Source organism: Mixophyes fleayi, chromosome 8 (assembly GCF_038048845.1).
Source record: "Mixophyes fleayi isolate aMixFle1 chromosome 8, aMixFle1.hap1, whole genome shotgun sequence".
NCBI classification, from domain to species: domain Eukaryota; kingdom Metazoa; phylum Chordata; class Amphibia; order Anura; family Limnodynastidae; genus Mixophyes; species Mixophyes fleayi.
The window spans coordinates 122,261,967-122,285,299 of record NC_134409.1 but is presented as its reverse complement, the minus strand read 5'-3'; the positions used below and the strand labels follow the sequence as shown (position 1 = coordinate 122,285,299).

At 39.9% G+C, this 23,333-nt stretch overlaps 2 protein-coding genes and 1 long non-coding RNA gene across 4 annotated transcripts in view; 2 read left to right on the top strand and 1 right to left on the bottom strand.

Moving 5' to 3' along the window:
• The window catches only part of PRICKLE2 (prickle planar cell polarity protein 2), a 938,433-nt gene that overhangs the window by 604,755 nt on the left and 310,345 nt on the right, over window positions 1-23,333 (top strand). The gene's annotated exons all lie outside the window — the stretch shown is intronic.
• SYNPR (synaptoporin) overlaps window positions 1-23,333 on the bottom strand; it is a 123,706-nt gene that overhangs the window by 7,910 nt on the left and 92,463 nt on the right. For both annotated transcript variants that reach the window (XM_075183359.1, XM_075183360.1), the window contains 2 exons: window positions 16,472-16,670; window positions 4,570-4,761 (listed from right to left, as the gene is read on the bottom strand). In XM_075183359.1, the coding sequence (XP_075039460.1) occupies window positions 4,570-4,761; window positions 16,472-16,670 (391 nt within the window). The remainder of the gene's footprint in view (window positions 1-4,569; window positions 4,762-16,471; window positions 16,671-23,333) is intronic.
• On the top strand, window positions 10,889-13,668 carry LOC142099659 (uncharacterized). Its single transcript, XR_012678589.1, has 2 exons — window positions 10,889-10,958; window positions 13,333-13,668. It is a non-coding gene; the product is annotated as an uncharacterized LOC142099659 (long non-coding RNA).

Genomic DNA, 23,333 nt, shown 5'->3' with positions numbered 1-23,333 from the left:
GCAAGCTGTTTTTTTTTTTGTTTTGTTTTTTTATTCAAATGCCGGCGATCGGCTTCTTTCTCCTCTGATGGGGCCGCCCCTGTCCACAAGGGGGCGGTCCCGCATGTTCCTATACCCAATCAAGCAGCTAACAGCATCTGATGCTGTTAGTTGTTAGCTGCTGCTGTTAGTCAGTGTATTGCTTAGTGTGGTCACGTGAGATCTCACATCAGCAGTGACAGTGCAGCTTACAGCGTCGGATGCTGTTAGCTGCGTGTGAAAATGACAGAAGCGCCGGCTGGTGAGAGGAGGAACGGAAGACAGCAAGGTAAGTGCAGCTTGTTAAATATCGGGGGGGGGGGGGGGGGGGACGGGGGGGGGCACATGGGATGTGGAGGGGGGGAGATGACTGGGGGGGCTAATGAACTGGCTAATGTGGCTAACGAGGAGGGTCTTATAAATTGGATATGGGGGGGATTAATGAACTGGCTAGTATGGATTGGATAGGGGGGATTAATGGAGTGAAAATGGGGAGGTAATGAACTGGTTAGAGGGGGGCTTATGAATTGGATGGGGGGATTAATGGAATAGCTAGGGGGGATTAATGAAGTGCAAATGGGGATTAATGAACTGGCTAGAGGGGGTGCTTATGAATTGGATAGGGGGGTGCTTATGAATCGGTTGGAGCGGGTTAATGAAATGGGTAGGGGGGATTAATGAAATGGCAATAGGGAGGTAATGAACTGGCTACAAGGGGGGGTTAATGAATTGGATAGGGGGTCATACACTGTCTGTTGCGGGTCGATAGGGGGGATGAATTAGCTGGTGGCGGAGGTGATGAAATAGCTTGTGGGGGAAGGATCTCTGTATTGTGTGGCGGTGATGTGGATGCTCACTGTGATTTCAGCGGTCACTAGAATACTAAATACTAGATAGACAGGGCTGGTAAATGTTACTATATGAGTGTAAATAAATTTCATATATTTTATTGCCTATGTCTGTACTAGGGGGTTGTTTTGTATCATTCAGGGTTTGTTAAAATTTGGCACTATAATACAATTTTTGCACATTTTAAATACAGGACTCCCAAGTTTTCAGAAGCCAGGCAACGGACAGCGCTCCAAGAACAAGCAAAAGAGAACACCAGGTAGTCTACGCTGCAAGATCAGGTAAGAGAGGAAGTACATAATGAAGTGGGTTTTATGTATTAATTAATGTTTTACAATTTTGTTTACATATATCTATATATATATATATATATATATATATATTTATTTATTTTTATTTACCCACACATTGGTGCGGGGGGGGGGGGGGGTGTAGTAGCCTAGAGCGGCTGTGACCCTTAATCAGGCCCTGCTTGTGGATCCACAAACTTGCCAAACTAAGCAAAGATTCACTTTCCAACGCAAATTCCACGGAGTGGGAAGTGGGTTTGCACCTTAAAATGTGCTTGGTGGGCAAATAAGCGCACTCACACAAGTAACGTGCATTCCATTGCGGGTTTGTAAATGAGCATTGATATTTATTTATTTTTACTTACTTTTTAACTGACATTTGACAACCATGGCAAGTCTAAACCTTTTATTAAGCCATTCAGAGGAGATGATTCAATCTAAAATTTGGAGCGCAGATCCTGATTAACATATAGCTGAGTACAATAATACAGCATACTTGCCTACTTTCGGCAAGTGTACTCCAGGAGAGGGGCGTGACTAGAGGGCAAGAGGGGGCGGGGCACGGCCAAACGGGTCATTTTGGCCAAAATGATGTGATTCCCTGCAAATCGCATCATTTAGGCTAGGCAGTTGTGGGATGCAGGAGACTTGCCTGCTCTTCCGGGAGTCCGTGAGACCGACCCAAATTTCGGGAGTCTCCCGGACATTCCGGGAGAGTTGGTAAGTATGTAAAACAGTAAGGGAGGCTTATTTAGGCAAGCGCTGCTCTGCAATTAGCAAGAAAACCCCCTAGCTCGACCTAACTCTTCCCATTGGCTGGAGCAAACGTCTGGTCTTCCGCAAACACAGCCATCCCTCTCTGCAAATGCACGCACTTTAGCCGAAAGCCAGGCGCACCAGAGCAAACTGAGGTGTGCGTTGTAAATTAAAACTGGATAAAGAACTTGTAAAATGCTGCACGTTGTGGAATTATTGATTCATGCACCTAAAGTATACTGCAGCAGCTGGAAACATCAACAATGTGATGCAGATCTTTGCTTCCTACTGCCTCTGGGTGATAGACAAGTATGTATTAAGTCAAATGTCTATTCGGGGGATATCTTAATGAAACCAGCTAATATATGTACAAGTAATATACATATAATATAGTAATACATATGAACTGAGGTGCAACATGTATAGGATTCTGAGCTGTTGAGGTCAGAATGCCACCAGGAATATATATATATATATATATATATATATATATATATATATATATATTATATATATATATATATGCCCCTGATGAAAGTAAAGGGAACTAAAACGATTGTTGGGCAGGAGATGGTTTGTAATGTATCTTTTTTTTTATTATTTCTTTTAGACTTTTTGTATTTTTCTATTCCTTTATTAAAATCCTTTTTTTGTATTTTTGTACACATGCAGGATTCAAATCCAATGCTGAGCGGAGAAGGCAGTAGGAGAGGGAGAGCTCAAGGGAGAGTGTATTCTATATATATATCATGTATGAATCTCATTTTTATCTTTTGCTCATTACAAGAGTCAGCCTGTGTGTGTGATCTAGTGAATTGCTCGCTGCTCCTGTACACCATGATCAATACACTACGACTGATGTGTATAGCATTAGACTGTGGGGGAGGCATTGTGTGTTGTTGGCGATAAAGCTGAGTGCTGACACTTCTGGAACTCGGTGCTCTCAGTCATAAGACACAATGATAATCCTTATCTATATAAATTGTGTTCTATGCATATCCTTGCAGCAGTTGTGTTATTATTATTCATTATGTTTTATAAAGGACATACAATTTTACATGGAGCTGAACACAGCATTTTTCAGGTATGCAGATGCTGACATAAAAACACAATAAAATAATATGGCTTATAAAATAAATCTATTAAAATTTATTAAAATCTATGAGCCATCTTACTATAATTATATTCAGTAATGCAGATGACCAAACCGTTTGAAGTACAACTATCTGGAAAGGCTTGACTACATTTGGAATAGCTTTGGCTACGTCTGTAGTTTACCTGCCACTTGCAGATTACATCCTAGTTTTTGGTGTCTGGCATAAAGTAATTTAAGCCCCTAAGTAGATGACAATGGGATTCGAACCAGGGTCTCCACCAAGTCTCAGAGGATTTTTGTTAGCCAGTGGGGAAGTGAAAAGAATGCAGTAATGGGATTATTGCATTGGGGAGTTTTTCAGAGAAGCAACATATCCCTTACATTCACATGGCAGTCCTGATTTTACCTCTAGTAAAGGGATGTGGCCTAATAATTTAGGAGTGGCTAAAGCAGTGGATGAAGCAGAATACAGGCATATACTGGTGGAGAGTGTAATGTAATTTGTATGATTCGGAGATGGCACTTACTGTATTGTTACCTCCATCTAGTGGCAGATCCAGAGGGGTATGATTAGGGCAATTGCCCCCACCCCCCAGCGGCAATCTTGACCCCATTAAATTGCGGTGGAGAGGTCTGATCATCTGGGGGAAGGGAGTGCGCCCTACTGGGACCAACCACTCAGAGTGAAGGAGGGGTGTGACTATGCAAAATCATCCCCTGTCCCCCCTCCTTACAAAAAAGTCTAGGCCTGCCTCTGCCTCCATCCTATATACAGGGCGGCAACTACTTGGTGCCATATTCATAGCCATCAAACCAGGTTGGTGGCTTCTCATGCATACCTCCCAACATATAGAATCCCAAAAAGCGGGAAAACATAAGCCCTGACCCCAATCCACCCAGTCTCCCCCCACAAATGGGCATATTTGGGCAAAACTCCACTCACTTTCATGTTAAACTCTGCTCCTTTTGCGGGTCACAAATCTGAAAGTCCTGCCAACATTGGGACAGTTGTGAGGTTTACTCATGCCTGGGCCTCAGTACTTTATATCTGCCCCCCCCCCTCTCGGTGCCCCTACTATATCATAAGGGAAAACCTGCAAGAACCAATATGTTCCTTATCTGAACAACACCTTTGTAATGTCACATATTCATCCCATTACTCTCCTAATAGAATGGATGAGATCCCTACTCACCAACCATAAGGAGACATTTGACAGGTTATTTTATACATACATTGTGACTAAATGTAATGTTTTTCACCCTTAGCCTGTATCCCTATGTAGTTTTATCTCTCCATAGAAGGAAAACCTTTGTTTCCTTTAATACATCCTACTCTTACTGATCTCTATGTCACTGCCGGCTTTCTCTCCGAGGACCTCAAGACTCGGCCCTTGGAATCGACTTCTGCTACAGTCTAATTATCTAACTTGACCTTTAAACTCACAGACTCTTTATCCGCCAGCCTCAGCATCATTAGCAGGGTTTCTGCAATGATGGGTTGGTAAAAAATAAAGCTCACAGCATTCTCCCCAGTCCTCCTGTCACATGAGACCAACTTACCACTGAAGTATTTAGACTTGACATGACAGGACTCCGCAGTGACATACACTTGTTGGCCGGCTGTTTACAAGCTGATATCAGTAACAGAACTTCATCAGGATCGGTAGCCACCTTCACATCGGAAAGTCCCTTAGCCCAAGAGGATGAACTAACCAGCCACATGAACGAAAAGACCACAGTAACAATGAAATCCTAGAAGGGGGGTAAAAAAAAATATGCATATTACAACTTTTGAATAAACTTTTGAATAAAGCACAAAACGGAAAAATAGTCAAATAAATGTAATTTATTGGAGATTTCAGAAAATATTTTACTTTGCAAACCTGTAAACTATTGAATAGAAAATGCAACTTAACGATAGTATCTAAGAAACTAACATCCGGGTCTGCATTTGTACAGAGCCATTTTAATAGGCCCATCTCCTCCCAGTCTTTAAAGTGACAAGTTTGCTTCTTCTATCCTCCATAATTGCACCTGGACCCCCATTGCTGCAAAAGTAGCTGCATGCTTGGCCACTCTCGAGGAATTTCCAGGAGACTCACGAATTCCGACTACCTCTCCCAGACTCCCAGGAGAGCAGGCCATCCTCCCGCACCCTGCCCGCTTCCTAGCCTTGTGGTTGGGACTGCGATAACGTAATTCGTTGCCCCGGCCCATTGTAACGTGATGGAACAATTGCAGCATTTTGTAGCAGGGGGCGGGGCCAAATGACTTGATTCGTTGCCCACGGACTCTTCCGCACTAGACACTTGACCTGCCCTCCGGGATCTCAGAAAGTTAGCAACTATTGTAGCTGTGGACTTATTTTACCGGCCAGTTCTAACATTCGTAATGTAGGTGCGCTCTTTCTTTCTCAGCAAGGAAAAGAATTAGAGGCACCTGTGCAATATGACATACTCTGTGCGCCTGCAAATTGTGGGGCTTGAAGTTTAATATGGAGCATAAAACCGTCCTGTACTAAGCATAATTAAGCAAAGGAAATATTTGAATGGAGTGTGTTATAATATGTTTAATATAAATATAATCAAGGTGTTGTATTGTTCACTGTACCTCCTATCAGTGACACCAAATCAGCCATACAGTGCATCTTACACACACTGAGCTGACAGCTGAGCGCATGCAAATCAAAGTAATGATGTTATGAGAAGCCTTCAGCACTTTATAAGCTTCAATGATAAATGTCTTTTGCTGTCCTCCTGTTGTGAGTGATGCTCACATAGAAATCTTTATATGTGCTCAAGGGGCTCCCAGTCACCTTCCTGACACAGCTGGGGAGCAACCAGGAGAAGTTCTATTCTAAAGTACACCCAAATTAAAGTCATTCTATAAATACATAAACATATACTGTATTCTTCCAATATGTAGTCTCTACTTAACATACCAGTAGCAAGTAATGACTGTTATTGACATAACCCTTTTATTTACTTTACTACCTTGATCTTTAACATATTTGAATTTATTTTTATATAAATCCCATATTAAAATATTTAAAGGGTCAGTAATGGACCTGATTCACTAAGTCACGTATCTGCTGATTTTCTGCACATGCCCAGACATACGGCTCTATACGCAGCCCTGTCTGCTCCATCTTTGCATCTTCGTGCGCAAAGGACGCTTACTACAGCCTATGATTTTGCGGTCGGATCAGGATCTGGGCATCACAAAGTTACTTGTTTTTCTGCAGTATCTCTTGCTCCAGCTACAGGTCTAGTCTAAGTTTTCTGATTACTATTATTATCATAGATTTGTAAGGCACCACAGTACTCTGCAGTGCTGTACAGTAGGGAAAACAGGACATACATAAAACGGACTAAATAAAGGCAGACATGAAAACAAAGGGATCATTAGTAATGACAGTATTGCATGCATGCTATTACATGTGTTTGCAATCAGGAGTAACTCTAAAAATGTATTTTATGTGTATATATATATATATATATATATATATATATATATATATATATATATATGTGTGTGTGTGTATATATATATATATATATATATATATATATATATATATATATATATATATACATAAAATACATTGTTACAGTTACTCCTGATTGCAAACACATGTAATAGCATGCACACGAGCATGTCATTACTAATATATATATATATATATATATATTTTTTTTTTTTTTATTTTTTTTTTCCCTGTGCATTCTTTTGCGAATTTATAATCCACATAGGCTTTGGATGTATCCCCCAATGACTTGTGTAGTAGAGTACAGCAGACCTACACCCGAATTTAACAGCTCACGTATCTTGAGATCCATGCCATGATTAATTTGGCCGTGCGCAAAGCCGAAACATGTGCGTTTATAACCTAACGCAGGTTGCGCTCAGTGTGCGTGCCTTGCTGAATCAGGCCCGATATATGCAAAATTTTTATTTCAACAACATAATACAAGAAACTTAGCACTCAATGTTATAGTTATTATTCTTTTATTTATATGTTGAGAATATATTTCACCGTATTGTGCAATCATAGAATGCTTACAGTCATATTTCCCTATCACAGACACACAAACACACCAATACAATCCCGGGTTAATTTAGTCAGAAGACAGATAACCTACCAGTATGTTTTTGCGCTGGTGGGTAAAACCAGAGAACCTGAAAGGAATCTATGTGGATACAGTTGGAACATACAAAATCCTTGTAGGTTGTACCCTGGGTTGCAATTGTCCAATTGACTTTAAACACCCTAAGCACTGACATATAGTTATCCGTTAATACTGGACTGAATGACCAGAACACCTTTGTTGAAATTGCAGATGTATGTGATTTAAAGCCTGAAATCGATATATGTCATGCCAGTCCTTTTTCCACCCTTTCTGCAGCTACAATTTGCCAGCCAGCCCCTGGTAAAGAAGATTGGGTATTTAGGGTATCATCATCATCATCACCATTTATTTATAAAGCGCCATTAATTCCGCAGCGCTGTACAGAGAACTCACTCACATCAGTCCCTGCCCCATTGTAGCTTAGAGTCTAAATTCCCTAACACACACACACACACACAGACTAGGGTCAATTTGATAGCAGCCAATTAACCTACTAGTATGTTTTCGTAATGTGGGAGGAAACCCACGCAAACACAGGGAGAACATACAAACTCCTCACAGATAAGGCCATGGTCGGGAATTGAACTCATGACCCCAGTGCTGTGAGGCAGAAGTGCTAACCACGGATCCACCATGCTACCCCAGGGTATACAAATAAAAGGCGCTTACAACATGAAATATATTATTTTCTACTCTAAGAATTGGATATACTGGAGAAAATTGCATATCCAGTCGGTTACTGCCTGTGTTGCTTTAAATCCATTGCTTGCAACATAAGCTCATTCAATTGTCCAATAAAGGTATCACTTTATACTCCAGTCTTCTCACGTTTTTAGAGTTGCCTAAAATGCTGAACTCCTCAGATTCCATCTCATCTCTTTAACCTGATAAAACAAATTAAATATTTATTCAAGTGAGCAAGTCCTCGCTGTTGTTCACACCACCAACAGATTACTTTAATTACCAAGCCCGGCGTTTTACAATTCACTTACATCAGAATGAAACTAGACTCTAATGTGTGGCGTGAGGATGAAGTTAATGAACTAATGAATTCAGCGCTTCAGCTCTACTGACGTTCAGATAAATAAACTTTGTTACTTTTTAAAGAAACACTGCCTTCTACCAGTGTAACATCTTACAGATGAGTTATGGTGCAAAGCGATAACCTTTAAAGCATAAACACAATGAACATTTATTTTGAATTGTTTTTATGTGTTTGCTTTATTTACAAAGATAAAATAAACTAAAAATGTCACTGAATGCAGCGCAATGCTTTAACTTGAGCGTATTAAGGGCATCTCGAAAAAACACAGACACGAGTGAAGATTCGTCAGGAAGATGATTAACGGATGGGCTATAAAATGCTGTTACGTAAATATACTTATCACTTATGTCCTCAGAAATGAAAGTAGGAAAGAAAACTGTCAAACTCCAAAGTGGAAAATCTGGACCAAATAGTCTACACCCCAAAACCACACATCATCATCATCAGCTATGTATATAGCGTCACTAATTTTGCAGGGGGAGGTGGGGGGCGGGGCTCCCAAAATCGCAAACGCGTCATTTTACAGCGGGGGGCGGAGCCAAATGCAGCGATTCCTGGAGAATGGCAGCATTTCGGCCCTAATTCTGCCCACTTCTCTAGGCACATGCCATACACTCCCGGGAGTCTGTGAGACCCACCCGAAATGCGGGAGTCTCCCGGACATCCCGGGAGAGTTGGCAAGTATGCACTACTTCCAGAAAATGAGCTCACCCCACAGAATGGTTTTCCAACTCCGTGTGTAGGTAATGGATCCACTATAAGTAGGGTTGTCACTTGCCTGGTATTTTACAAGCCTGACTGGAAAAATAGAACTTGGAACTTATGTTGTTATTAGGGCAAAACAGAGATAAGAAAGCTGGTATTTTTCTCCAGAAAAGGTGGAACCCATAACTATAAGTGGGAATTGGGAGTGATATACGGTGATTACTATAGCAATATATCCTCCTCTGACACACGATAGCCCATTTGTATACACAGTAACATCTGCAGCGCAAGGAATATGATTGCAATTAGCAGCTGTCTCCACAAGTAACAGACAATAGAGAACAATACAAAGGCAACCGCTCAATAGATTAACACTTATCCCAGGAATTCTCACTGGTAATTAAAGGCTTTTTCAAACAACTAAAATAGATCTTATCTTTGAACATTTAATATATCCTTAGAGCAATGTTTGTTTAAACAAGGACATTTTACTTGCATGTTTCAAGATAATTGGGAGCGATAATTATAGTTTGCAGACCAGAGAAATATGTTCACGAGAACGTCGTTTAAGCAACATACAAACTGTTGTCATACAAAGAGTTTAACTTTAAGATAAGTTTAGCTTTGTTTTGCATAACTCTAAATTTGAATTGTGCGTTTGTGTGTGAGTGTGTGTTAGGGCATTTAGACTGTAAGCTCCAATGGGGCAGGGACTGATGTGAGTGAATTCTCTGTACAGCGCTGTGGAATTTAGTGGCGCTATATAAATAGCTGCTGCTGCTGCTGACCTGGGACTTCTTTAATAACGTGGTTCTAAAGACCAATGATTTGCCATGACAACCAATCAGCTGTCTGCCAACACTACACTTACACTAAAGCTGGTATCTGATTTTTTGGGGAAAGGATACAGCACATCACTGCTTTATACAAATGAAATGCTCATTTGTTTTTTGCTTGCAACAGTACAACTTACTGACTGTAATAGTCCAAGGGCATTTTACACACATTTCAGGTCTAGGGGGTGTTGATTCCTCAGGCCATAACCTGTCCATTCATGTGAATGGGAAATCCACAGAAGAGATGCATCAACACTTGGTAAGAGTAGACGAGTGCGTCCTGGGACATCCATTGGGAATCACAATTGAGAATCACAACAGATCATGTGAATGGTGACTACAAGCTACTTAGCTCACCATTCATTTGTTTTTTATTTTCTCTCCTTCAACTGCACAAAACTATACTTTTACTCTTGGATGCAGTTATTCTTTAAATGGAAAATTCAGTCCTTGAAGAGATTGCAGAAATTACTTCTGTTTGAGTTACAATACATGCAAAGATGCACTTGTTCCTCCGTAGACCTTAGAACAAAAAGCTTTACCAGGTCAAAAACATCACATAGTATGACTCATTTGCATCCTTACATGGGAGAGTGGGGGGAGTAGTGGGTATAAAGAATATATGACAATACTGGAATAGATCCTATCAAGGACAAACTTTCCATCAATAACCCCATGTTTGGTATTTGAATTAAATGTGTTTACTTGTAAACAGAAACAAAATAACCAGTGTGTGTAAAAAACAGTGCATATAGGTAATATAATTATTTTATTGTCAATATAGCAATATGTGGTTGAGTGATACAGGTGTGCAGTAAGTTAGAACACTTCATAAAGCAATGCATGCAACATTTTTATAGAATTCAGGAATAAAGAATTAAAAAAAAGGTCATGTTTGGGGCTATTCTCGGTTTCTAAGTATGGAGAACTCTACAAATTATATTACTATATATCTGAGAATATGGGCGGATCCAGAGGGAGGCGATTGAGATAGGCAGAGGATCTTGAACACAATTGAAGCAGCAGACAGCACCCTCTGCCACATGGGTATGGCAATATCATAACCAGGAGCACACTGATTGGTAGATAGCACTACCTATTCACCAATCAGAGTAGTGGGAAGTCTACACAATATGATTGGTGAATGCATGTAACTATCTGCCAATCAGAGTGCAGGAAGCTGTCACATGGCCTGTGCAGTGCACCAAGAGGCAGCAAGGGACCACAAGAGTGGTAAGTGAATTAGTTGTCTAACCCCCACAGACCTGAGGTCTGACTTCACACTATTTATGCAGCAATAGTGATTAGGGGGGGCACACTGTATTATAATGCCACAGAGACCCGGGGTCTAATTTTGCATTATTACAGAGATCAGGCAGGTGGGATGGGATTTACATTATAATGCCACCAGAGATCTGCGATCTGATTTTTTTAATTTCAGCAGAGATTAGGCAATGTGGTTCTCCAACTCACCCCCCTAAAAAAAAAGTTTAGATCCACCCCTTTCAGAGATACCAGGTGCATTGCATTCTGCTCTCCACAAAGTCTCTACTTTCTACAGTTGTGAGTAAGTCAATGGTGGGCACTGTGATCATGAGTTCAATTCCTGACCATGGCCTTATCTGTGAGGAGTTTGTATGTTCTCCCTGTGTTTGCGTGGGTTTCCTCCAGGTGCTCCGGACTACGGTTTCCTCCCACACTCCAAAAACATACTGGTAGGTTAATTGGCTGCTAACAAAAAATTCACCCTAGTCTGTGTGTTTGTGTGTGTCCGTGTGTGTGTCTGTGTGTGTGTGTGTGTGTGTGTGTGTGTGTGTGTGTTAGGGAATTTAGACTGTAAGCTCTAATGGGGCAGGGACTGATGTGAGTGAGTTCTCTGTACAGCGCTGCGGAATTAGTGGCGCTATATAAATAAATGATGATGATGATGATGATGTTGGATCAAACTAGCAGTGCCACGTGGCTGCGAAAGGACCCAAACCAGAGGTGCTGTGCCATGTGCCTTCCACATAGGTCTATGAAATGGAAATAGAGGTTGGGCAATAGCTTTGTCTTGTTGAAATGGGAATTGTGCAAAGGGTCATTCCTCATCTTAATCCACCTGAGGCAGCGTTGGCAGTACCCTCCAACATCCACACCTGCACATACACACAAGATAAAGGAATTGTACTCCCACTGCTGTAACTCCTCCGCTCACACTGCCTGTCCTGCATTGGTTATGTAATGACTATAGAAGGAAGCACAGGTGACATTGTACTTGCTCCTTTAATTAGTGAGGCAAATGACTGGAGAACAGATCATGTGTGGACTGAATGCTGATATCATCGTCACCATCATCAAAATTTATTTATATAGCGCCAGCAGATTCCATAGCGCTTTACAATTGGGAACAAACAGCAATAAAACAATACTGGGTAATACGTACAGACAGAGAGGTAAGAGGGCCCTGCTCGCAAGCTTACAATCTATGGCATAAGCGATGTAAGTCTCTATCCTTCCCTTGCATTTGTACCACCTAAGATTAAATTCTCACCTTGCCTTGGCCCTGTATGTGCAAGGAGGTCTGTACGTGATATTGGTGTATTTGTTATGTGGCTGATATGGACACCAAGCAAGTACTGGGTCACCTGCTAGTTAATACAGACAGTTCAAATGCACTCTGATAAACTATGAGGGTCTGGACTGTACAAGTTTATGGGTTAACATGTCTGCATCCTACAAGCAGAAAATTTTATTTATTCATCATACGATTGCTTCCAGGGAGCTTATACCACAGTGTCGTGGGAAAAGCAGATATCAGTATTTTAATGAACAACAAGATATCTCAACATATAATTGAAATCAAGAGAAATCACCATAATCGGAGTATTTTTGTTCACTTTTTGCAACAAAACATCAAATTCTTAGCATTAAAACTCTGTCTTAAATAAAATATGAGCTTTTTAACTAATACTTTTACTTTGCTTAAAAGACATTACCATGTCTTTTCTCTGGCCTCTCCGTAATTGACCTACATCATCTCAGGCTAACTGTAATGTTCTACCAAATACAAGAAGAGGTAAGACTGAAAAGGTTACATCTGATGGGAATTTTTTCAAAATGCTTCATCAGTCGGCTGTTCCCTTGGAAACTTGTTTTATGTGTTCCCTGAAGGCTCCCCCCGTCCAAACCTTTTTAATCCTGTCCGTAATCCTTGTCGCCGTTCTGTTTCTGAGATGTGCTCTACTCACTGAACTTGACAGGGCATCAAATAATAAGTGAACGTTGCAGGGACAATCTCAAAACACAAATGACATCTTCAATCTCCGCTGGTGGCTCATAAATCGTCTGCCCAAATGTAAGAGGACAGATCAGATCACAATAATATTTTTGTGCATTGGTTGCCTCCTTCACCTTCTCCACCAAATGATCACTCTGTTGTAGACACTCTAGTTTAGACTGTTCTTTTAAAGTAACCTAATGTACGTGATTATTCAATGTACCCAAACTAACAGAACAGAAGTATTTTCATGGTAGTCCAAAAGAAGAACAGGGTGGATTTAATGGCCTAAGTAAACTTCACATCCAAAATGTGTCCTGTTTTTTTTATTTTATTTACAATTTATAGGAGACCTATAAGCAGTGGTGGAACAACTATGGGTGCTCCCCTTGCTCCCTGCAACACTCCTCTCGGCTCTAGAAAAAAACAGAGCAGAGTCCTCTTCAGAGTGGACTGAGCATGCTCAGAAGCAGAGATTGGGACACGGGAGGCTACAGCGGCATTGCCAGGCCCCTCCCCAGCGATGCATTGTTCCGACCTCAACAGGAACAATGGTTAATTCTATTTTACAGAAATGCTTCAACTATTTTGCAATGGCTAGCATTAACTGCTTGCATCATTTTATACCACAATATTTCAATTTGGTTAAGGTCAGAACTTTAAAGTAATTATTTAAAAATGTGATATGTCTTCTGCTACTGCCTTGTCGATTTACATGTGTGCTTAAAATGTGTGCTGCAAGATGCTTTTTTTACCCTACTGTCCAAGCACAGTTCTAGCAATGGGTTCTTAAAAAGATACTGTGACTCCCTTCTAAAATTTAGAAGCGATATGGCATTGCTTCCAATAAAAATGGAATAAGTTTCTACACATATACATAGGAAACATGATTTAATTAGATTGATTCCTAGAGATGCATCATCCCTATAGGTTCTTCGTGGTGTATGCATATGCAATTCTGTTAAGCTTCAGCTTCCTACCCTGAGATTCTCCTGTAGGATTTTCTAGTACAATTCACAGTGTAGGCAAACATGGCAAGGCTGCAAAGACTTTGCATCTCATTTATTCACAAATTATTATTTTTTTCAAAGTCTTCAGATCATCCAGGTGGTTTAATTTTCACTATAGTTCTCCTTTAATCAAACTAATTACCTCTGATGTCGTCATACAAACACAGGGAATGTTGGATCAATGTCTTCAATAAAGAGGTAGCAGTATAACTTTTCCTTTATCAAATATTAGGACTTACATCAGCTCATCCTGGGATGGAATTTTGGAATGAACTTTGGAACCCACAGTTCAGTTTTAAAGTATATAAAAATACTTTTAATTAATTTACAGTTAGGTACAAGTTAAATATATTATTTTCACTGATATAGAACATAGTTGCTAACTCTTACTAATATCCAGGGACAATCCCAGTTTCGAAAGATTTCTACATTGAAATGTCCCTATTTCTCTATAACAGCCAGAAGAATGCACAGAAGAATTAGTCTTCAATTATGTATACTGAAATATATTCTCACAACTTCTATTATCAATATTTATGTTGAATATTATTATACAGTTCAGTAAACATAATGATCTTTATTTTAATATGCACTACAGCTCCAGTCAAACTGGTGTCGAAGTCAAATAATTGGATGAAAGAAACTATATTGATTAATATTGTTTTACCGTGTGATTGCGATCAGTACGCCACGTGATATCACGCAATCGCATGATAAACAATGCACACATACACTTACACATTCACTTGTACATAGTTCATTTTATAATAGTTCCAACCCACAGGTGTTTTTGAACAAATGGCATTGAATTTATAGTTAAATATGATAATGTTAGAAGCACTTAATTGAGATCTAGGGTTTAGGTTACAGGAAACATATCATGTTTGGTGTCATTCTAATCCCCTATTTATCCTTAGAGATCCGGTTCAATCGCATAAAGGATCGCACCTTGCGTATGCAAGATATGGATTATAGGTAATAAATTATCAGAATGGTATTATGTGTGTGTAATGTAAATAGACCAGTTTGAACTAGCTTTCGGAGGGAAGATTAGTATGCAGCTGTTGGAGAGCTGACCCCCACCCTTGGAGAGCTGATTCCCACCCTTGGAGGGTGTCGTTTGAACTGACCTATGAACTACACCATACTTGCCGACTTTCTTCAGCTCCCTTCCGGGAGCCAGCCAGTGGAGGGGGGTGTGAGGGGGGCGAGACGGCCAAAATCGGGTCATTTTGGCCCTGCCCCCTGTGACGTCATGATGCAAACGCCTCATTTGGGGCCAAACGCCGCAATTCACCGGGACTCTAATTCTGCCCACATCACTAGGAAGTGGGGCACTTCCTAGTGAAGTGGACAGAATTCGGGAGATTACCACACTCGCCCGGGAGTCCGGGAGACTCTCGCAAAATGCGGGAGTCTCCCGGACATTCCGGGAGAGTTGGCAAGTATGAACTACACTATCCTGGACTGTCTTGGAGCCTGAACTTATGGAAACATGCCACGTCATCTGTATTGTATTTACTGTAACACCAAATGTATATATATTGCTCTCTGGAACCAGCATCTCTTTCACCACAGACTTCAGGATTGAATGACTGTAAGCTGGATCCAGCACAGCACAGTGTATGTATCGGCTGTACTTATTTATTTAATTGTTATTCTTTTGCTTTTGCTAATAAATCGCTTTGTGAGTTGGAACCACACAAATCGCAGCAGACAATGATTATTGGTAAACGATAAAATAACTTTAATACTGGCTTCTCTAGACATATCTATGCTACATATAACTGTACATACTATTACTGTATATGTTATAGGTACGTTACATTGAAGTGTGCACAGAATGCTACTATCTTCCTACCCTTTACTTTTTAGATGGATGAAAGAGAGTGAGCAAAAAGGTTTATTCTTAAACACTGATTGCAAAATAACTAACATCACCAAGACGTAACTCCACAGGTTGTGCTAAATATGACAGAAGCTCGGCTTCTATGTTCCAGTACATGAAATAACAAGCAGGAGTGTTCACCTTCAGGTGACTTTTTACACACCCTCTAACTCCCTTAACTATGAGAACATCATGGCATAGCACAGTGTAGGCTAACCTGTGACACGCCAGGTGCTGTGAAACTACAAGTCCCAGCATACCCTTCCAGCATTAAGCTGCTATATATTGGCAAAGCATGCTGGGACTTGTAGTTTCACAACACCTGGAGTGTCACAGGTTAGCCAACACTGGCATAGCATATTGGCAGTGTTAAAAAAAAGGTGGGCGTAAACGGTAAATTAATTCTATTTTAATAATAAAGCTGCTGTCTGAGTTTGCTTCATTAAAGGTAAACCTGTGATTGTTTCTCGTGTGTATGTATCAGGCACAGTATATGAAGGAGCACTGTCTCCTTTTCTTAGATTGTCACACTATAGATATAAGCACATTGTTCACCTGAGACAACATTTAAAGTGACTGGAAGACTTACAATTAAGGGTCCCCTGTTGTTTTCCCGGTACTTATTCTGGAAGAATATGTAGACTACCGTGGCGGCCAGAGAGTAGAGAAAGGCGAAGACGGCGACTGTGACAAAGAACTCGGCTGAAGATGAAAAGTCTCCTCTCAGCGAGAGGTTTTCTCTCCTTTTCCCTTCACATGTGGGGGCATCAAATGCTACCTGATGCAACCTAAAATAAAAGCACAAGATAATAACTGGTAGGGCAAACACAAGCCTTGTGTGGAAAGCAGCACTTGTTCATTACAGTAAATACATTTATTTCTATATTTAGGTCACATGGTATGTACATATTGTGCACAATGTCCATAGCAGGGACTTCTCATGAGGTAAAAATTGTACTTTCTCATAATAAGGAGATGCTATATCTGTACCACTCTCACCATAGGCCAGATGGATGTTTTTTCTGGGGTGTTTTAGTCATGACTAGAAGCGAATAGGAATGTAATTGTATCATTTCAGGGGCGCACGGAGGATTGTCGGGGGGGCTTCTCCCCGCCGACGAAAAAAAAAAAAAAAACACGCTAAGAAGCGTCTGTGGTGGTACAGCACCGCCGCGGTCGCTTCTTTGACAGCGCCGCGGCTGCTGTATAGGACAGTGGCCACTTAGTTAGCGCAGGGGGGGTTTCTAGAGACTCAGAAACCCCCCCTGCGTGCGCCACTGCATTTGTCACACTCCTTGCTCCAATCCATACAACATGACTGGGATAAAATGTACATGTGGATGTAGTCTTATAATGACATAGGGGCCTTTTTATCAATATGTGGCAATAACCATTGCCACTTATCACAGCATTAGGAAATCAGTTAACGCTGCAATTTAAATCTCACCACCGCAGCTAAGCAGCGCTCGTTGCCTAGGTGTGGCTGGACCGGAGCAGTAATGCTTGTTTTATCGCCTCGCCCAGCCAGTCTGTGGGTATTTACACATGCATAACCCAGCTGGCCAGTTTGTACATGTGCAGTGGAATTGAAAACACAGACTTGGGGCTTTCAGCTCCACTAATAAATAAAAAATATATTTTATTTTTTTTCCATTTTTTTTAAATAGATGTAATATTTGAATAAATAAATAAATATTTTAATACTATTGACAATTGAAAATATGTTTTGTTCAAATACTAAGGCATTTTTTTCATTATTTTTTTTTCTTAGACAGAGAAACACATCTCCAAAGGGATGGCAATAACTCCTTGATCTATAGGACAAAGCCCTGTCTCTGGTGTAAACACCCGCTTTCGCGAGAGATCGGGCTTTTCGCTGTTTAATAAATATACCCGATAGTGAGGTTAAAGAATAGACACATCTCCATCAAGCAAAGTTCTACCTTGGCTCAATCCTAACTGTGTAGATCCAGAGGAAGACGAAGCAATATTTCTAGTGAGGGCGATGACAATTTTACGTCACGGGCATAGGGATAAATACGTATTCATTCATAACTCCATAAAGAGAGATTAATCCCGCTGATTAATTAATCTAACCAGAAAATGGCTGATCTTTCTATACCCTTCAACATCATCATCATCATCATAATTTATTTATATAGCGCCAACATATTCCGTAGCGCTTTACAATTGGGGACATATATAGTAAACTAATAAACAAACTGGGTAAAACAGACAAAGAGGTGAGAAGGCCCCGCTCACAAGCTTACAATCTATGGGACAATGGGAGATTGACACATGAGGTTAAGTCTACATTTTGCATTTCGGTCCAGCCAGACTGCAAAGGTAAAAGTGACTCGTAAGCTAAATGATCCTGTCACACAACAATGTTGGCCAGGGGGTAGTTGTGTGTGAAATTGTGTAACAGGTGGTAATAGGTAAGGTAGTGCGGTTAAGAAGGTGGTTGAGGAATATTATAAGCTTGACTGAAGAGGTGGGTTTTCAGAGAACGCTTGAAAGTTTGTAGACCAGAGGAGAGTCTTACTGTGCGAGGGAGAGAATTCCATAGAGTGGGTGCAGCCCGAAAAAAGTCCTGTAACCGGGAGTGGGAGGATGTAATGAGGGTGGATGAGAGACGCAGATCTTGTGCAGAACGGAGTTGACGAGTTGGGAGATATTTTGAGACAAGAGAGGAGATGTATGTATGTTTATTTGTTTTTTGTACCATGTATTGGTTTCACATTTTTACATATGTCCTCCTCACTCTTACCGTGTCACGTATGCTCTCTCACCATTCCCCCCTTGACACATGTACCTGCTACCGTCATCCCATCCATGTACCACCACACTCTCTAGTCTTCCTCACAGTTCCTCACACTGCTACTGCACAGTCTGGGAAAGAACTCTGCAGGGTTCTTTCAGTCCCTATTTAACAAAATTCTTTCATATTCAGCCACCTCAGTTCTTTTTAATTCTGGAACTTTTGTTGCAGTAATTTATATACATAAAAAAATACTTATTTCATATGCTTTTTAATAAAAGTGACCTATTCATTTCTTAACACAGAAAATGTATTAATTGCCAGTCTGAGATAATGGATGTGAATGTTACTTGGAGATATTGATGTGAATGACTGCATTGTTTTAAAGAAGGAGTCAGTAAGATGTATGCAGCCAATCTCCCTATTTAACCCTTGGGACACCATTAGCAAATACCCAGTGCTTTGATGTAAGATCTCTTAATGTGCTCAGGACAATTATCAGTGGCCACATATTAATATTTCAATTGTGCCGTCTCTCTAAAAACAGACCAAAATGTTTGTCCAGACTGTTTGAATTTTAAATGAGCTTGGCACACTCAGCTGTATGAGGGTAAAATAAGTACTACCAGGTATTAAGGAATATAAAAGGTTTTTCTAGATTAAACAAAAATGGTATCGTGTTCACATATGTAAAAAAGCAAGTCTATCTGACGTGTAAATGTTTTAAGAACACAAAGACAAAACGTTATTAAATGTCAATTTAGTATGTCAAAAAGTCACAATGTTTGTTGAAGAAAAACTGTGATAACAAAATGACATACTTAAATATAAATGCAAAACAGTTTCTTAAAATAATACAGGAATACAATGCAGAAGCGGAAGAACCACAGTCAGATTTGGGCAATTTCTCATAAGCAAACTGATACCAAAAAATGACAAGTTTCCAGATAATTTAAATGCTTTTTAAACCTTTTCCAATCTTGTCCAATCCCCTACCCCACCCTCAGTGACATCACTAAAGATTTGTGATAATATGCTAAACTAGTTTACAGACGCCTTTTTTACCCTATTGTCCAAGAACAGTTCTAGTAATGGGTTCTTAAAAGGATACTGTGACTCCCTTCCGAAATATAGAAGCGATATGGTATTGCTTCCAATAAAAATGGAATAAGTTTCTGCACATACACATAGGAAACATGATTCAATTATATTGATTCCTAGAGGAGATGCATCATCCCTATAGTTTCTTTGGGGTGTATGTATATGTCATTGACACATGTTATTTTGTTGCTTCATCATCATCAACATTTATTTATATAGCGCCAGCAGATTCCGAAGAGCTTTACAATTGGAAACAAACAGTAATAAAACAATACTGGGTAATTCATACATAAAGAGAGGTAAGAGGGCCCTGCTCAGAAGCTTACAATATACGGGAAAATGGTTTGATACACAAGGGTAAGTGCTACATCATATTGAATATCTGTCCAGCCAGAATCCAAAGGTTACAAATTTGTTAGTGGGCTGTATGCTCAGTCACACAACTATATTGGTCAGATGGTTGTTGTCCTGTGTTAGCTGTGCAGAGGGTGGTAATAGGGTAACCTAGGGAGATTAAGAGGGTGGTAGAGGAATATTATAAGCTGGTCTGAAGAAGTGGGTTTTCAGAGAATGCTTGAAGGTTTGAAAGTCTTTTGGTGCAAGGGAACTCCGCAAAGTGGGTGCAGCCCGAAAAAGTCTTGTAATTGAGAATGGGAGGAAGTGATGAGAATGGAAGAGAGACGCAGATCTTGTGCAGAACTGAGGTGTCGAGTTGGGAGATATTTTCAGACAAGTGAGAAGATGTATGTTGTTGCAGTTTTGTTGATGGTATGCTAGTAGAAGAATTTTATATTGGATCCATTGAAAAACAGGCAACCGATGCAGAGACTGACAGAGTGGCTTGGCAGAGGAATAACGATTTACAAGGACAATCAATCTAGCCGCTGCGTGCAAAATAGATTGTAGGGGCTCAAGTCTGATTTTGGGAAGACCAGTAAGGAGGGAATTACAATAGTCAATGCTCGAGATGATGAGTGCATGAATTAAAGTTTTTGCAGTTTCTTGTGTGAGATATGTACGTATTCTGGAAATGTTCTTTAGATGTATGCAACATGATGTAAATATAAAGTTGATGTGGGGAACAAAGGATAGTTCATGTTCGCATATATACAAAAACAAGTCTATCTGACGTGTAAATGTTTTAAGAACACAAAGACAAGACGTTATTAAATGTCAATTTAATATGTCAACATTCCAAATGTTTGTTGAAGATAAACTGTGACAAACATAAATATGAATGCATAACAGTTTCTTAAAATAATACAGAAATAAAATGCAGAAATGGAAGGACCACAGTCATAAAACCTTTTGCATAATCTGCCACCTGGGGAAAGGCTAGAAGATATGGGGAAATTTCTGATAAGCATAGTGATAAAAAAAAAAATTACATTTTCCAAATAATTCAAATACTTTGAAACCTTTTCCAGTCTTGTCTAACCCCCCACCCTCAGTTACATCACTAAAGATTTGTGATAGTATACTAGTTTACAGATTATTTTTAACTCTATTGTCCAAGAACAGTTCTAGCAATGGATTCTTAAAAGGATTCTATGACGCCCTTCTGAAACATAGAAGAGATATGGCATTACTTCCACTAAATACGGAATAATATTTTGCACATATAGGTAGGGAACATGATTTAATTATATTGACTCCTAAAGGAGATGCATCATCCCTATTGGTTCCTTGTGGTGTATGCATATGTCATTGACACATGTTATTTTGTTGTCGTCAGAGGTTACAAATATATACAGAGGTCTATAGATGAATGTATTGCTTTTAAATTGCTCTTCTGTAATAACAGGGCATCTCTGAGGAAATAATCAAGTTAAGGTAATAGAAAGTGGGCTCCTGACGTCTGTCTGTTTCCATCATCAAAAAGCATTAACCCTTTGTTTGCTTACACACAGTGATTTGCTGAAAATCATTTGTACTAAAGTAAATTCAGATTTTATTATTAATCATGATAGCATTAAAATAATATTTTTATAATCCTGATTACAATATAATTAGGACAACAGGTGTATGTGGCAATGGATGTAACAATATGAAATTCAGATAGTTTAGATGCCACCCAGACAAAATATTCTATATTTTATTTTTAGAAATGTTCCCACCCTGCTGCCCTATTCTTCCTGCTGCCCAAAGAGAGGTATTCCTCTAGCCCAGGGGTCAGGGAACTTTTTTACCTTTTACCCCAAAATATATTTAGATACGCCAACATTACCCCCTTGATTTGAAAGGAAGGAAATCATATATTATTAATTATTGGAATTCAAAATTTTATTGAATCTATTCAAAATGTTTTTGAAAGCTTCAACCTCAAAACTTTTTTTTGATACGAGAGCATCAATATTGGGGCATTTTGATGTCAGAGCAATTTGGATACAGTCTTTGTTTTTATGTTCGTTATAGTGGAAAATCCTTGTCCGCAAAGGTAGGTTGTTGCAAAAGGCAGCAACTTTTTGACTGCCTCCTCATGTGCAATTTGAATGCCTTTAAAGCTGTTGACATCCAAAATTATGACAGAGCTGCTTTGTTTTCAAATGCAATACGTGCTTCATTATTGCATCGAAGCTCAAGAACTTCCTCTGCCAACCCTTGAGGCTCTTCTGGTACAAGAGCAATTTCACATTTAAAGGGGTCTACAATCCAACTGACAGCATGTGAATCGGCAGCATTACCCCCAGGAATTTAATTTTTACCCCATTTGGGGTAATTTACCCCTGTTCCCTGACCACTGCTCTAGCCTGAAGGCAGAAACCCCCATATCCTAGGATCATTGGTGCTAAGTGCACTGCTTGATAATGTATTCATCCTTAACAATTACAGGACTTAAATGGAAAATAGTTAAAAGAGAACTCCATGAAACATATTTTTAGTTAATGATCCTCTCAACAAGCAGCACTTTGTGGATCTCATGACTGTAAGTCCAATGGTTCATTATGCAACTATGTAGTATTTAAATCTCAGGCTGCTTTAGGACCTGCACACAACAGCCAGCAGAATCACTCTGGGAGAGAGCCAGCCCTGACTTCATCATCATCATCATCATCACCATTTATTTATATAGCGCCACTGATTCCACAGCGCTGTACAGAGAACTCACTCACATCAGTCCCTGCCTCATTAGGGCTTACAGTCTAAATTCCCTAACACACACACACAGACAAACACACAGACTAGGGTCAATTTTGTTAGCAGCCAATTAACCTATTTTTGAAGTGTGGGAGGAAACCGGAGCACCCGGAGGAAACCCACGCAAACACGGGGAGAACATACAAATTCCACACAGATCGGGAATCGAACTCATGACCCTAGTGCTGTAAGGCAGAAGTGCTAACCACTTAGCCACCGTGCTGCCCGTGACTTCACTTATGAATTAGCAAAAAAAGTAATTACCTTTTATATACCTCCCTCTCTCCTTCTAATTATTTCTAATTATTTGTATTAATATTGGTTCTAATTCAGCATCCATGGTCATTTATTTCTCTAATGTAATTCTATTTCTTGGCATCACATCACCACTATATCCAGATGTTCTCTGGAAGACCTGCTGAGGTCTCAGCAGGAAGTCTCCGTTGAACTG